The sequence below is a fragment of the Muscardinus avellanarius genome (genome assembly GCF_963383645.1).
Source record: "Muscardinus avellanarius genome assembly, chromosome: 1".
Classification (NCBI taxonomy): domain Eukaryota; kingdom Metazoa; phylum Chordata; class Mammalia; order Rodentia; family Gliridae; genus Muscardinus; species Muscardinus avellanarius.
The window spans coordinates 227,440,952-227,457,335 of NC_137786.1; the positions used below are offsets into that span (position 1 = coordinate 227,440,952).

Below are 16,384 nucleotides of genomic sequence, written 5' to 3' on the forward strand. Positions count from 1 at the left end.
AAATAAAGTAGAGCAGGTATGCATAGGTTATATGCAAGGCTACGCAATTTTACGTAAGGGATTTGAGCGCCCCAGGAGTTCGGTGTCTGTGGGAGTCCTGGAACCAACCCCCGTGGAAGCTACGTGCTCACATTAGGAGCCAGCACTCCCCAGGTCCTGCGGGGACACCCCGGTGGCCTGTGCGGCAGGTGACTCCGCAGCCCCCGTGGTGACCCGGTGACCGCAGAGCTCTGCCGTCGCTCCCACCTTACTGTCCTAGTGAGAGTCCTCTTCCCTGTTCACGATGGCAGCGTCTTTCCCCTTCTGCCATGGACACAGTGCGGCACCGCCAGACCCCCTTCAGGGCTGAATGATCTGTGCCCCAGCTGCCGAGGGGCCCTTGCTTGGCACCTGGCAGCCATGGAGCCCCAGAGGGCATGGCCTCAGCTCACGCCCTTCCCTGGGCAGCCGAGAGCCACTGGCCCACATGGGGACACAGCCCTGTCCCCTCATCCCAGCCAGGACACCCCCGCAGGGCCACCTAGCCTCAGAGTTCCCACGGGGGCCGGCTGATGCTGCAGGGCCATCCCTGTGTCCCTCGCGCCTGCCCAGTTGGCAGTACTGGAGACAGGGCACGCCCTCAGAACGGGTCACCGCCCCTCTCAGAGGGCCTTCCGGCCGGCCTGCAAAACCCTCTCCATCTCTTCTTCTGGAGGAGTCTCCCAGCACCAGAGGCCCCAGTATGGTGCTGGCTTCTCTCCCCGGCAAGGGCTGGCTCCTTTGCCACCTATAGATTTGGGCAATGCTTCTTCCCACTTCCCCCTGGGGAGGGGGTAACACAAATGAGCAGGGCAGCCTGGGGGAACCGAGACAACCTTTAATCAGGAAACCTCAGGTAAGGGCACTGGAGGCCCGGGGCACAATCCCAGGGAATGCCAGGGCCCGTGTGACCCTCCTCCGTCCCGAAGCGCTAGGCGGCCCCACCTTTCCCAAATGACAAGCCAGCTGTGTGGTAAAGGAAGGATCCCGGCATGGAGAACACCTCTCCGTAGTCCTTCTGGCACATCCTGAAGGCTTCTTCCTTAGGGGAGCGAACCCTGGCACCTTCTGCCGGGTGTGTCCCCCGGCTTCCCGCACGCCGCCTGGGCCACCGGCAGAGTACTCTCCGTTTGCAATCTCCCAGGCACGGTGACGCTTACACGGTGGCCTCGTCCTCCCTGGAGGTCCCTGTTGTGGGTGGCCGGGGGCCAGGGTAGGTGGTGGCTGCGAGGGCTGCAGAGAGTCTCTGAGGCCTAAGAGGGGTGGTGGGGGTCCCTGGGGGACTGGGGGCCATCGTGGAAGGTGCTGGAGCTTCGGCCAGGAGGGCAGCAGGCAGCGGCCACCTGGACACTGTCTGGACCTCAGCGGCTGAGAAGGAGCCCTCTGGCGTAGCAGGAGGGGGCAGGAGAGTCCCTGGAGGGGCTGGAGGTAGAGTGGAGGGTCCCAGCGGGACGGAGAGCCCTAGGGAGAGCCGAGGGGGCTGTGGGGCCCCGGGGTCCCCCGGCCCCAACGAGGGTGAGGGCGAGGCCTGTGCTTCGGAGGGGCCTGTGGGTAAAGTCTGCGTGTTAGAGGAGTTTGTCCTGAGGAGGAGCTGCAGGAGCCCTGGCCTTGGGCGTGACGCTGGCGGGGGCCCTGGGCAGGAGCTGCAGTTGACAGGGGTCTGGCCATCTCCACCGGAGCTCCGAGCAGCTTTGCCGAACGCCGCATCTCTCTGAGGTGAGAGTCCCTGCCCTTCTCCCAGAGGAGACAGAGAATCTAGAGAGAAGTGGGGAAGCTGAGGCGCAGGGGTCCTCCCCAGTGGCTGAGGTGGTTCAGGGACCAGCCGCACTAGGGACAGACACCCACGCTGTCAGCCGGGGGACTCCTGGTGAGGACCGGCCAGCTCCTGGGAGGGGGCAGTTCACCAAAGGGGCTGTGCTGAGGATTTGTGACGTGACCCGACCCGTATGCACAGAACTCCCTTGGGCCTCCCTCTTCTCAAATGCAAAACAGGAAGAGAAGTAATGGCTTCCAAATGGAATGAATGAGAGGGCGCTGGGAGTCTCAGCCTCAACCCTAACGCCAGCTGAGGACCTGGGTGTGGATGGCATGTCTGTGTGGGGGGAGCGGGGAGCACTGTGGATGGAACCCAGGGGCATTCTACCTCCAAGCTACACCCACATCCCTTTTTTTTTTTTTTAAGTGGGCCTCACTAAGTTGCTGAGACACTCTCTCAGTTATTGAAGCTGTCCTCAAACCTGCATTCCTCCTGACCCTCCTGTACTGGGATTCTAGACATGTGCCACCATGCCCAACAAACTTAAAAATATTCTAAAACTTAAATCCATTTTTTAAAATTTTCTTTCTTTTTTTTTTTTTTTGGTATTGAGGATTGAGCCCAGGGGCATTCTACCTTTGAGCTACACCCCCAGCCCTGTTTTATCTTTTACTTTGAAACAGGATCTTGCTAAATTGCTGAAGATGTCACCAAGTTGCTGAGGCTGGCTCAAACCTCTCAGCCTCCTAAGTACTGGGATTACAGGCATGTACCACCATGCCCGGCTTGTACATCGCCTCTTTGAGCCTCGGTTTCCCCACAGGGAGGCAAGAGAGCAGAGTGCAGAGAGCACAGGGTAAGTAAGGAAAGACGGGGGTGGGGGGGGGAGGAGGGAGGGAGGAGGGAGGGAGGAGAGAAGGCTGGGCATGAGTCCAACACCACTGACTAGAAACTTGATTTCTCTGAGGTTCTATTTTCTTGTCTACAAAGTGGAGATGGTAACACTAGCTGAGCCTGAACGTTTGAGGACTTTGGTGAGGAAGACACACAAAAGGCTCAGTACCCTGCCTGGCACATTCCCTACAGGGACTCTCTGGAAAGCCCAGGGAACGATATCTGTCAGCTTGCAGAGGAAAGCACAGTGCGTAAAAGATAAGCAAGACCAAACCGGGCGTGGGGGCGCACACTCAGAGGCCCAGTACTTAGAAGGCTGAGACAGGAGGATCACAGGTTGGCGGCCAGCCTCAGGCACTTAGTGAGACCTTGTTTCAAAATAAAAAAATAAACAGGGAAGCCGGGTATGGTGGCGCGCGCTTGTAATCCCAGCATTCGGGAGGCTGAGACAGGAGGATCGTGGTTCATGGACAGCCTCAACTACTTAGTGAGGCTCTCCGCAACTCAATGAGACCCTGTTTCAAAATTAAAAGAATAAAAAATAGGGCCGGGGCTGGGCGTGGTGGCACATGTTTGTAATCCCCGCGCTTGGGAGGCAGAGACAGGAGGATCGCGCAGGTTCGAAACCAGCCGTGCTGGCTTAAGAGACCCTGTTTCCAAATAAAAAAAATATAAAATGGGTCTGGGAGTGTAGCCCGGAGGTAGAAGGGTCCCATCTCCAGTACCACACACACACACACACACACACACACACACACACAAAAGTAGGGCTGGGGGTGCGGCTTGGAGTAAAATGGCTCTAGGCTCCATCCCCAGTACTGAAATTTTTTTGGAGGGGTGGTACTGGAGGTGGAACCCTGGGGCTTTCTACCTCTAGGCTACACTCCCAGACCTATTTTTTATATTTTATTTGGAAACAGGGTCTCACTAAGATGCCAAGAGCCTCACTAAGTAGCTGAGGCTGGCTTCAAACCTGTGCGATCCTCCTGTCCAGCAGTACTGAAAATTTTTAAAAAATAAAACAGGGATAGGGTCATAGCTGAGAAGTAGAATCAATGAGCTGGACATACTGGGGCATACCTGTAACCCAGTATTTGGGAAAATTAGAAAGGTATTTGGGAAAATTCGTGGCCAACCTCAGCTACATAGGCTCTCCACAACTTAGTGAGATCCTGTATCAAAATAAAGAATTAAAGAATAGGGCCAGGGGTGTAGCTCAGAGGTAGAATGCCCCTGGGTTCAATCCCTAGTATCACAAAAGAAGAGGAGGAAGAGGAGAAGGAGGAGGAGGAGGAAGAGGAGGAGGATAGTAGTAGTAGAAGTAGTAGTAGTAGTAGTAGTAGTAGTAGTAGTAGTAGTAGAGTCCCAGGGTTCAATTCCCAGTAACACACACACACACACACACACACACACACACACACACACACTAAAAAAAAAAAAAAGGCTGGGTGTGATGGCGCACACTTGTAACCCCAGCATTCGGGAGGCAGCTCAGCTACTTAGTGAGGCCGTTTGCAACTCAGTGAGATACTGTTTCAAAAAATAAAGATTAAAGCCGGGCATGGAGGTGCATGCTTATAATCCCCGTGCTTGGGAGGCGGTGAAGCCAGCCGCAAGCGCTGGCTTAAGAGACCCTGTTTCCAAATAGAGTATAAAAAATAGAGTGTAGCCCAATGGTAGAAGGGTTTCCAGAAACCCCAGTACCACCAAAAAATAAAAAAATAAAGACTAAGAAATAGGGCTGGGGGCATAGCTCAGAGGTAGGATGCCCCTGGGGTCTATGCCCAGTATTGCAAATAGATAAATAAATAAATAAACAGGAAGCATGATCTATAAAGTACCAACAGTTCCCAATATCATGAGTCCACGGACCTGAGGAGCTACCTGAATACTGGAGCACCCTTCAGAGGGCCACAGGACTTCCACAGACACTCTGCACAAGAAGAAATGCAGGCTGCAAGTTGATGAAAACTTCACTGTTTTGAAAAAAGCGCACAGCAGCCACGTTTAAGGTACTTCATGTGGACACAGTAAGTTGGAAAAGTTAAAACTGTAAACAGGGCGACGGGTGTAGGTCAGTGGTGAAGTGCTCGCCTGGCACGCACAAGACCCTGGGCTCTATCCCCGGCACTGCCTCAACCTCCCCCAAAAAGAGTCTAAACAGTTTGGGGGAATTTGGAGATTCATTTAATCATTGTATTGCCTCCTTCTTTGGGACTCCCATCTGGTAATGAGTCGTAGGAAACAGGCATCTGCTCCCAACGTCCTATGACCCAGTTATTCAGCTCATGAGATTTGAAAAAATGTTTCCCAACCAAAGATTTTTCACAGTAGGTCGGTCCATTATGGATAGAAAAAAGGAAGAAGTCACCTAAATGTGACGTGAAAAAGCAGAGGGTAGGCGACATAGCTCCGGAGAATACGGTAACCGCCCCCTTCTCCCCAGCCAATGTTGTTTTCTGCAGTTTCAGTTACCCATGGGCAACCACTGCCCAAAAACATTAAATGGGGAATTCCAGAAAGATAGTCATACATTTCAAATTACATGCCATTCTGAATGGCACGGTGAAATCTCCCACCAACCCATGATATCCCATCTGAGATGCGAATCATCCCTTTGTCCAGTGTGTCCATGCAGTATATGCTACCAGCCTGTTAGTCACTTAGTAACCTCAGTTATTAGGTGTATTGTTGTGGTATTATAGTACTTGTATATAGGGTTCAGTACTATCCACATTTCCAGGTACCCACTGGGGGGTTTAGAAAGTATCGCCTATGCCGGGCGTGGTGGCGCACGCTTGTAATCCCCGCGCTTGGGAGGCTGAGACAGGAGGATCGCACAGGTTCGAAGCCAGCCTCAGCTACTTAGTGAGGCTCTCAGCAACTTAGTGAGACCCTGTCTCCAAATAAAAAATATAAAATAGGTCTGAGAGCAGGGCGTGGTGGCGCATGCTTGTAATCCCCGCGCTTGGGAGGCTGAGACAGGAGGATCACGCGGGTTCGAAGCCAGCCTCAGCTACTTAGTGAGGCTCTCAGCAACTTAGTGAGACCCTGTTTCCAAATAAAATATTATTAAAAAAGGTCTGGGAGTATAGCCCGGAGGTAGAAAGCCTCTGGGTTCCACCCCCAGTACCACCAAAAAAAAAAAAAAATAGGTCTGAGAGTATAGCCCAGAGGTAGAAGGCCTCTGGGTTCTACCCCTAGTACCACCAAAAAAAAAAAAAAAAAGAAAAAAAAGAAAGAAAAGAAAGTATCGCCTACAAATAAAGAGGGACTGTTATAATTAGGAGATTTTTAAATATGGTCAGCTGTGGATCACATCAATACTTTTTGTGTGTGTGTGGTACGGTGCGGTGCTGGGGATTGAACCCAGGGACATTCTACCTCTGAGCTACACCCATACTCCTATTTTTTATTCTTTATTTTGAAACAGGGTCTCACTAAGTTGCGGAGGGCCATACTAAGTAGCTGAGGCTGGCCGTGAACCGCGGTCCTCCTGTCTCAGCCTCCCGAGTGCTGGGATTACAAACACGCGCCACCACTTCTGCCTCAAATCATACTTTAAAACTGCACGTAGCTCGGCATGGTGGTGCACACTTGTAATCTGTGTACTTGGGAGACTGAGACAGGAAGATCACGGATTTGTAACCAGCCTCAGCAACCTCCTGAGGTCTTCTACAATTCAGAGACCCTGTTTCAAAAAAAAAATAAGAATAAAAATTAAGACTGGGGGTATAGTTCAGGGAAGAATGTCCCTGGGTTCAATCCCCAGTATCACACACACACACACACACACACACACACACACACACACACACACACACACTATATGTAAGCTGGGCATAGTGGCATGCACCTGTAATCTGTGTACTTGGGAGGCTGAGACAGGAGGATCACAGGTTCGTGACTAGCCTTAGCAACCTCGTGAGGCCCTCTGCAACTTAGACCCTGTTTCAAAATAAAGAATAAAAATAGGGCTGGGGATGTAGCTCAAAGGTAGAATGCCCTCGAATTCAATCCTCAGTACCACACACACAAAAATAAGTAAATAAAACAAAACAAAAAAACACCTGTTTGTATAGCAGGTAACTCATTATTGGTTTTTTGTGGGGTTTTTGTTGTTGTTGTTGTTGTTTTTGTGGGTCTGGGGATGGAACCCAGGGGCATTTGACCTCTGAGCCAAACCCCCTGCCCTATTTTTATTCTTTATCTTAAAACAGGGTCTCACTAAGTTGCGGAGGGCCTCACTAAGTAGCTGAGGCTGTCCGCGAACCACGATCCTCCTGTCTCAGCCTCCCGAGTGCTGGGATTACAAGCGCGTGCCACCATGCCCGGCTGGTAACTCATTATTCTTTTTTTGTTTGTTTGTTTTGTATTTTTTTGTTTTTGGTGGTACTGGGGTTCCTGGAAGCCCTTCTTCTTTCGGGCTACACTCCCAGACCTATTTTATATTTTTTTATTTGGAAACAGGGTCTCCTAAGCCAGCGTGCGCGGCTGGCTTCGAACCTGCGCGATCCTCCCGAGTGCTGGGATTACAAGCGTGCGCCACCATGCCCGGCTGGTAACTCATTATTCTAACTGTGTAAAAGATGCACCTGGACAAGCCAGGTGTAATGCACACCTGCAGGCCCAGAACTTGAGACGGAAGGATGGCCTGAGACCAGAAGTTTCAGACCGGCCTGGGAAACAGTGAGAGTCTATTTCAAAAATAAAGCATCCACATGGACACACGTGCACTAGCAGGGGACGATGAATACACGAGGCACTCCTTGGCAGGAATCAGCGCAGGGCAGCAATAGAAGCATCGACTCTAGGCTCAAATCCTGGCTCTACCATCAATGGTGACCTCATCAAATCATGGAATTTGCGGGGCGTGGTGGCGCACGCTTGTAATCTGTGTACTTGGGAGACTGAGACAGGAAGATCACAGATTTGTAACCAGCCTCGGGAGGCTGAGACCAGAGGATCATGGTTCACGGACAGCCTCAGCTACTTAGTGAGGCCCTCTGCAACTCAGTGAGACCCTGTTTCCATTTGGAAAGAATAAAAAATAGGGCAGGGGGTGTAGCTCAGAGGGAGAATGCCCCTGGGTTCTATACCCAGATGAGAAAGAGAAAGAGAAAGGAAAGAAAGAAAGAAAGAGAAAGAAAGAGAGAAAATAAAGAAGCCGGATGTGGTGGCACACGCCTGTAATCCCAGTACTTGGGAGGCTGAGACAGGAGGATCGTAGATTCGAGGACAGCTTCAGCAAGTAGTGAGACTCTTATCAATCTAGCAAGACCCTATTTCAAAATAAAAATAAAATAGGGCTGGGGGTGTGGCTCAGAGGTAGAATGCCCATGGGTTCAATCCCTAGTGCCACAAAAAGAAAAAGAAAAAGAAAAAGAAGAAGAAAAAGAAAAAGAAAGGAGGGAAGAAGAAAGGGAGAAAGGGAGAGAAGGATAGAAGAAAGAAGAAAAATCCCAGCTATTCCTGAGGCTAAGGCAAGAGAACTGTGATTCCAAGGACATCTTGGGCAGCTTAGCAAGACCCTGTCTCAAAATAAAAAAATAAAAAGGGCTGAGGGTTTAGTTCTGTAGTAGAGCAGCTCAGGGTCCAGTCTTGAGTACCTCATTAAAAGAAAATAAAAGAGCTAAGCATGGTGGCTCATGCCTGTACTCCCAGTATTCAGGAGGCTGAGTCAGGAGGATCACATGTTTGAGGTCAGCCTTTTTCAAAATAAAATAGAGCTGGGGATATAGCTTAGCTGTAGAATGTCCCTGGATTCAATCCTCAATACCACACACACAAAAAAAATTCTTTTTAATTTTACTTATTTATTTATTAGTGAGGATTGAACCCAGGGGCATTCTACCTCTGGGCTACATCCCCAGCCTGATTGTTTATTCTTTATTTGGATGCAGAGTCTCACTGAGTTGCAGAGGGCCTCATTAAGTAGCTGAGGCTGGCCGTGAGCTCATGATCCTCCTGTCTCAGCCTCCCAAGTACTGGGATTACAAGTGTGCGCCATCACACCTGGCTAAAATATTTTTAAAAATTAAATAACTGGGCGTGGTGGCGCATACTTGTAATCCCAGCATTTGGGAGGCTGAGCCAGGAGGATCCGGGTTCACAGCCAGCCTCAGCTACTTAGTGAGGCCCTTTGCAACTCAGTGAGACCCTGTTTCAAAATAAAGAATAAAAAATAGGGCAGGGGTGTAGCTCGGAGATCGAATGCCCCTGGGTTCCATCCCCAGACCTGCAAAACAAAAATTAAATAAAAAAATGAGAGAGGACTGGGGGTGTAGCTCAGAAGTAGAATGTTCTAATCTCTAGTAAGAGGAAGGAAGGAAGGAAGGAAGGAAGGAAGGAAGGAAGGAAGGAAGGAAGGAAGGAGCAAATGAGCAAACACGTCAGACAATGCGTCTTGGTGAGGCACAGGGACACTGGAAAAGGTTTGGTAAGCCACACCCCAGCGTGTGACCCTGACCCTCTCTGAAACCAGGTTTCTCACCTAACAGCCCTGTCCAAGCCCCATGCTTTGGGGAAGAAGGAAGTAGAAGAGGGTAGAGAGAGCCCCGGACCCAGGCAGGGCCGGCTTACCTGGGCAGGAGGAGCAGCAGTCCCCAGGGGGCAGGGCGGGGTCAGCGCAGGCCTGCTGGCAGGGCACCTTCTCACAGCTCACCTCTCCCAGCTGGGGAAGAAGGACTCATATGAAGAGGCCGAGCATCCTGCTGGCTCAGTGCAGCGCCCTGGAGAGCCTCCCGCACCGGCAGCAGCAGCCACAGCGAGGCCCCAGGGACAGGCCCTGGGCTCTGGCCGGGACAGTGGGTTTGGGGCCACCCTAGAAACTTCCGCAAAGGGAGAGGAGATGGTCCGAGACAAAGGCGTTCTGGTGGTTAACCAAGGACCAAGAGGCTAGCGGTTCCCGGGCTCAGGGCTCCAGATGCAGCCCAGGCCTGGCTCACCTGGCACGCACACCGGGTGCAGGGCTGGTCGTCCAAGGTGAACACCTGGCCGTTCGCCACCTTCCTTCCCTCGTAGTTGCAGTCTGCAGAGGCACAGGCCTGTCAGCGCCGAGGCCCGGCCGGGAGCCTCCGCACGGGCAGGCGGGCGGGCGAGCGGGCGGGCGGCCCACTCACCAAGGCACACCGGGCAGCACTCGCCGTCGGGATGGAAAGGGTAGGTGCAGGCGATGGGGCAGTCCACGGGCGAGCAGGCCACCGAGCCCAGCTGCGGACACAGAAAAGGCACCAGGCTCTTCACCAGGGCCGCTCAGGAAGGTGGGGCTCAGTAGCCCCGAGCGCCCGTGGAGGGTCAGCGAGCATCGCGGGAGACGTCCATAGCCGGTGTGGCTGGGGCCTTGACTTGGTCAGGGTCTGTCCTTCTGCCATGACACACACCACATGAGAGCAAAGGCCTGGCCTTGCTCCAAGTTCATCTGTCAACACATGTCTACCGAACAAAGGCACCGGCTGCCCAGGAAAAGGCACCGGGAACCAAGACGGGGCTGGGGTACACGCACGGCCCAGGGTTCCATCCCCAGTACTGTAAAAGGAGGGGTGGGTGGGGAGAAGGAAGCAAAGCAAAGCTCCCCAAAGCATGTGGCTGTGAACAAACAGTGGCAGGTCACTCGGAGGCCACGGGATGTTTACCCTGAGTTTCTCAATCTTTCTGTGGACCTTGTCCCTGTCAAACACAGGCACACCCGGGGCTCAGGGATCTACTGAAGCCTCGCTGCCCGCCACCAGCAGGGGTGCTCCCTCCCTCCAGGACAGTTTCAGCAAGACAGGCAATGCAGGCTTTCCTTCTGCGTTTTCCAAATACTAAATTATACAATGTGCCAGGTATGGTGGTGCAAGCCTGTAATCCCAGTACTTGGGAGAATGAAACAGAAGGATTGTAGGTTCGAGGTCAGCCTCGTTAATTTACCAAGACCCTGAGCAAATTATTGAGACTCTTTCAAAATAAAAAATAAGCCAGGCATGGTGGCAAATGCTTGTAATCCCAGTATTTGGGAGGCTGAGACAAGAGGATCAAAGGTTTGAAGCCAGCCTCAGCAACTTAGCGAAGCTATCAGCAACTTAGTGAAACCTGTTTCCAAATACGAAATAACAGGCCTGAGGGTGTTGCCCACAGGTAGAATGCCCCTGGGATCCATCCCCAGTACTACTAAAAAAATAAGCCGGGCGTGGTGGTGCACGCTTGTAATCCCCACGCTTGGGAGGCTGAGACAGGAGGATCGCACGGGTTCGAAGCCAGCCTCAGCTACTTAGTGAGGCTCTCAGCAACTTAGTGAGACCCTGTTTCCAAATAAAATATAATAAAAAAAAGGTCTGGGAGTATAGCCCAGAGGTAGAAAGCCTCTGGGTTCTACCCCCAGTACCACCAAAAAATAAATAAATAAATAAATAAATAAATAAATAAATAAATAAAAAAAATAGGACTGAGGATGTGGTACAGTAGTAGAATGTCCTTGGGCTCCATCCCTAGTATCAAAAGTATATATATTTTTAAACACATATTTTATTATATGTATACAATATAAGATGCATATAATATAATAATTGTAAAATTATATGTATATAATATGTATTTTAACACATATTTTAAAACGTATACACATATTTACATATATATTATCTAGCAAGCCTTTTCAGGCTGAGGCAGGAAGCTCGGGTGTAATAAATGCAGCCTCCAGAGTGAGAGCATTACCGTTCGACCCAGCACAGTGCAGACCAGGCACGGAAGCACAGCACATGACTGGCTTTGCACCGCGGGCGTCCCGTGCAGAGACCGAGGCGCTGGTCCTATAGAATCCTCCAGTGTGTTCCCTGCGCGCCTGTGTCTCGAGGACTTACGACACCTACCGCAAGGCCTCAAATGTGACTATGTTAAGATGGCCCCGCAGAGCCCCGGCTTTGTGCTCCTGACCGCCACCCTCAGCAAGAACCCCTGGGCCACATGTGCACATGCGTGTGTGTGCATGCGTGTGTGTGTGTGTGTGTGTGTGTGTGTGTGTGTGAGTGTGGAACTGAGGACTGAACTCAGGGGCAGTCTACCTCTGTGCCATACCCCCAGCTCTTTTGATTTTTTTTTTTTTTTTACTTTTTTTTTTTTTGGTGGTACTGGGGGTGGAACCCAGGGGCTTTTCTACCTCCAGGCTCTACTCCCAGACCTATTTAATACTTTATTTGGAAACAGGGTCTCACTAAGTTGCTGAGAGCCTCACTAAGTAGCTGAGGCTGGCTTCGAACCTGTGCGATCCTCCTGTCTCAACCTCCCAGGCGCTGGGATTACAAGTGTGCGCCATCACGCTCGGCATCTTTTGATTTTTTATTTTTGAAATAGGGTCTCACTAGGTTCCTGAAGCTATCCTCAACAGCGATCCTCCTGTCTCAGCCTCCCCTGGAATGTGCTCCTGGGCCACATTTTGTACTGACGGAGCCAGGCCCCCAGTTGTCACAGAGCAGAAGACACTGACCAGCCAGGGTTTAACACAGTTCCCTGGCCCTGGCTAACAATTTCCCCTGGGCAGGCTGCCTTTCACCAGGACCCAGCAATGAGCCTTCTCTGGGAGAGCTCGGAATTCTGTCGCTGGGATGCAGGAGCTGATGGCTGGGGCACTTCCAGAATCAGGGGTCAGGGGAGGGTGGTTCGTACCAGACAGATACAGCTCAGACATGGGTCCAGCTCCGACGGGAAGGTCTCATTGTTGTAGAAGATTCTGCCCATGTAGGTACAGCCTGACAGAAAGAGCACATGGTGAGCAGCAGCCAGGGGCGTGGATGGTGACCAGGCTCCACCAGGGCAGAGGTCAGAGCTTATCTGGATAGCATTGATTAGGCCATCACCCTCCCCTGGCAGTCAGTCTCCTGGGGGTTAGGCAAGTAACAACCCCCTCACCACCACCACCACCACCCCCCGCCGGAATTAGGGGTTGACTTTTTCCTGCACTGCGTTCTGCAAGGGGATACCAACGACTGGCCTTCAGTGCCTTCACCCCAGACCCAGGAGATGCCAGGCAGGATCAGGCAGGGGGATAGGGAGGCAGGCACAGGTAGGTCTGGAGGCACCCGAGGTCTCAGGTCCTCCCCTCTCAGCCAAACCTCCAGCCCACCTGTCCAGAACATTTTCTACACCGGCCCCCTCGGGTTCCTGATACCCCAAGGCTCAAACTACTAGTATGTGATAAAAGTTATTACATAATTGGTAAGCATAAAAGTGGGGGAGGAGCCAGGTGTGGTGGCGCACGCTGGTAATCTCAGCATTTGGGAGGCTGAGACAGGAGGATTATGGTTTGCAGACAGCCTCAGCTACTTAATGAGGCCCTTTGCAACTCAGTGAGACCCTGTTGCAAAATAAAGAATAAAAAATAGGGCTGGGGATGTAGCTCAGAGGAGGAATGCCCCTGGGTTCCATCCCCAGTACTGCAAATAAATAAATAAATAAATAAATAGAATAAAAAATAGGACTGGGGTTGTAGCGTGGATGTAGAATGCCCCTGGGTTCCATCCCCAGTACTACAAAAAAAAAAAAAAAAAAAAAAGTGGGGGAGGAACAGCAAGGAAAGACTTTGTAAGCACATCTATCAAGGTAATAGAACTTAAAATATATATATTTTTTGCTTTCTTTTTTTTCTCAATTTTCTACAACAAACTATTAATTAAAAAATAGTAGAAAAGTTAAAATTTACTGTTAAAAGCCTCAAGCCGGGCGGGGTGGCACATGCCTGTAATCCCAGTACTTGGGAGGCTGAGACAGGAGATTCAGCAACTTAGGCCCTCAGCAACCTATGACACAGCCCGAGACTGTAACCTGTGTGTCCTTCCATGTCTGCATCCAGCACCCAGACAGGCCCCGCTTTGGGCAAGCCGCCTCACTTCTCTGGGCCTCACTTTCCTCATCTGTCAAATGGGGCGGCCCCACGGGGCTGCTGAGAGATGGCAAGAGAGGAGGCTCGCCGGGTGCTTGGTGCAGAGGGGCCGAGCCCGGATGCTGGGGCCCCTGAGAAGCTGAGAAGCCCCAGACGGGAGGGCCGGGCTGGAATTACCTGCCGAACAGTCTGGACAGCACTGTCCGGGGATCCGGATGGGGTGAGGACAGGAGTCCACGCAGTCTGTTCTCTTGCAGCTCACCGAACCATCTGCCTGAAGGAAGGAGGAACTTCACCAGGACCTCACAGGGGTGTCCGTCCTTGCCTCCCGCCCGAAAGAAAGGGCAGCCCTGCACACTGGCCGCAGAGGGCCGTCCGGGCTGAGAGGACGGCTGCTGGGAAAGGGCTTTGCATGACTCAGGGGAGGGAGGGTCCGGCTGGGATTTTTGGTATCCTCGGCTTCCTGTCCCTCTGCAGCAGCAGCCAAAGGCCCCACTGTCGCCCCCCCCCATCCAAATTCTTCCTCCCGTGTTTCCCTGGAACCCTGGCTCACCCCAAACCTATGGAGTACAATAAAATCCTATTTTTATAGGAAACTATTCTGCCGGAAATGTCTATTTCATAAGACCAAAATGCCATAAGAGGCTTCCTTCTTCCCTTCCTTCCTTCTAGAATGTGAATGTGTGTGAAATTTTGCTCTCTTAAAAAAAATGAGTGCCTGAAGCCGGGCGTGGTGGCGCACGCTTGTAATCCCAGCATTCAGGAGGCTGAGACTGGAGGATCACGGTTCGCGGACAGCCTCAGCTACTTAGGCCCTCTGCAAATCAGTGAGACCCGGTTTCAAAATAAAGAATAAAAAATAGGGCAGGGGGTGTAGCTCGGAGTTTGAATGCCCTTGGGTTCCACCCCCAGGCCCACAAAAAAAAAAAAAAAAAAAAAAGAGTGCCTTAGCCAGGCGTGGTGACACATTCAGCCTCCAGTACTTGGGAGGCTGAGACAGGAAGATCACAAGTTCGAGGCCAGCCTCAGCTACTCAGTGAGGCCCTTTGCAACTTAGTGAGAACCTGTTTCAAAATAAAGAATAAGGCCGGGCGTGGCGGCGCACGCTTGTAATCCCCACGCTTGGGAGGCGGAGACAGGAGGACCGCGCAGGTTCGAAGCCAGCCGCGCTGGCTTAAAGAGACCCTGTTTCCAAATTTAAAAAGTATAAAAATAGGTCTGGGAGCATAGCCCGGTGGTAGAAGGGCTTCCAGGAACCCCAGTACCATAAAAAGAAAAGAAAAGAAAAGAAAAGAAAAGAAAAGAAAAGAAAGAAAGAATAAAAAAAAAAGCTGGATGTAGCTCAGAGGTAAAAGCCCCTGGGTTTCATCCCTAGTACTTAAAAAAAAAAGAGTGCCAAAATCAGTCATAAAAAAAGAGCTACAACTGGGCGTGGTGGCACACACCTGTAATCCCAGCACCAGGGAGGCTGAGACGGGGGATTACAGGTTTGAACCCAGCTTTAGCCACTTAGCAAGATCTCAGCAACTTAATGAGACTGTTTCAAAATAAAAAATAATTTTAAAAGGGCTGGGGGGTGTAGCTCAGAGGTAGAATACTTCTGGGTTTAATCCCCAATACCTCCAAAAATAAGAGAGATACTCCATGGAATGGCCTTCCCTCCCACTCTAATTCTAACGAAATGTGCTCTAGCTTTCTAGAGCCTAAGGTACATCGGAGGTGTCCCAATAAAATGCAGGTACTTTTTTTGTGTATGTGTGGCACTAGGGATTGAACCCAGGGGCATTCTACCTCCAAACCACACCTCCAGCCCCATTTTTATATTTTTATTTTGAAGCAGGATCTCACTCAGTTGATGAGAGCCTCACTACTTACTGAGACTGTCCTTGAACCTGGATCCTCCTGTCTCAGCCTCCCAAGTACTGGGATTATAGGCGCACGCTGCCACGCCCAGCTTAAAATGTAGCTCAGTGGTAGAATGCTTGCCTAGGAGGCAGATTCTGAGTCCAGATGTGGGCAAGGCCTAGAGATTCTGCACCTGTAACAGGGACTCCCAGGTAACGCCCACCCTGAAGTGGTGCAAAGGACCTCATTTTGAGAACTAACGCTCTCAGGGATATACAGTTATTTAAAGTAGAAAGGCATCCCACTAATCCCAGCATTTGGGAGGCTGAGACCGGAGGAGAATCACGGTTGGCAGACAGCCTCAGCTACTTAGTGAGGCCCCCTGCAACTCAGTGAGACCCTGTTTCAAAATAAATAAAAGCCAGGCTTGGCGGCGCACGCTTGTAATCTCAGCGTTGGGAGGCTGAGACAGGAGGATCATACAGGTTCCAAGCCAGCCTCGGCTACTTAGTGAGGCTCTCAGCAACTTAGTGAGATCCTGTTTCCAAATAAAATATTAAATAAATCTGAGAGTATAGCCCAGAGGTAGAAAAGCCCCTGGGTTCCACCCCAGTACCACCAAATAAATAAATAAATAATAAAAACTAGGGCTGGGGGTGTAGCTCAGAGGCAGAATGCCCTTGGATTCAACCCCCAGTATCACAAAAAGAAAAGAAAAGAAAGAAAAGCATCTGGCATGCCCCATTGTTGATGAGTAACTTTGTTTGCGTTTCTCTCAATCTGATTCCCAAACGCACCCACCTTCCTTCTCGAACCTCAAACACTCCTGATAAGGGGAGGCCACAGGTCCCCAGTGAGGAGGGAGACACTGCAATTTCATAGCAGCAGCCTGGGCTGCCCAGCCCCCAGCTAGCCCCGCCACGTGACTCTCTAAGAGGCCTCCTAGGTCAGACACGAGGGCAGCAGCCGCGAGAAGCGCCACACACCGCTCTGACGGCGGGCCACCAGCAACGCGG

At 51.3% G+C, this 16,384-nt stretch overlaps 1 protein-coding gene across 1 annotated transcript in view; it reads right to left on the reverse strand.

Annotated features, from left to right (window-relative positions):
- Positions 1 to 1,174: 1,174 nt before the first annotated feature.
- VWCE (von Willebrand factor C and EGF domains) overlaps positions 1,175 to 16,384 on the reverse strand; it is a gene marked incomplete at both ends in the record, with an annotated part of 34,143 nt that continues 18,933 nt past the window's right edge. Inside the window, 6 exons of the mRNA XM_080695417.1 lie at positions 1,175 to 1,773; positions 9,251 to 9,341; positions 9,616 to 9,698; positions 9,790 to 9,880; positions 12,311 to 12,393; positions 13,701 to 13,797. Of these exons, the coding sequence (XP_080551543.1) occupies positions 1,175 to 1,773; positions 9,251 to 9,341; positions 9,616 to 9,698; positions 9,790 to 9,880; positions 12,311 to 12,393; positions 13,701 to 13,797 (1,044 nt within the window). The remainder of the gene's footprint in view (positions 1,774 to 9,250; positions 9,342 to 9,615; positions 9,699 to 9,789; positions 9,881 to 12,310; positions 12,394 to 13,700; positions 13,798 to 16,384) is intronic.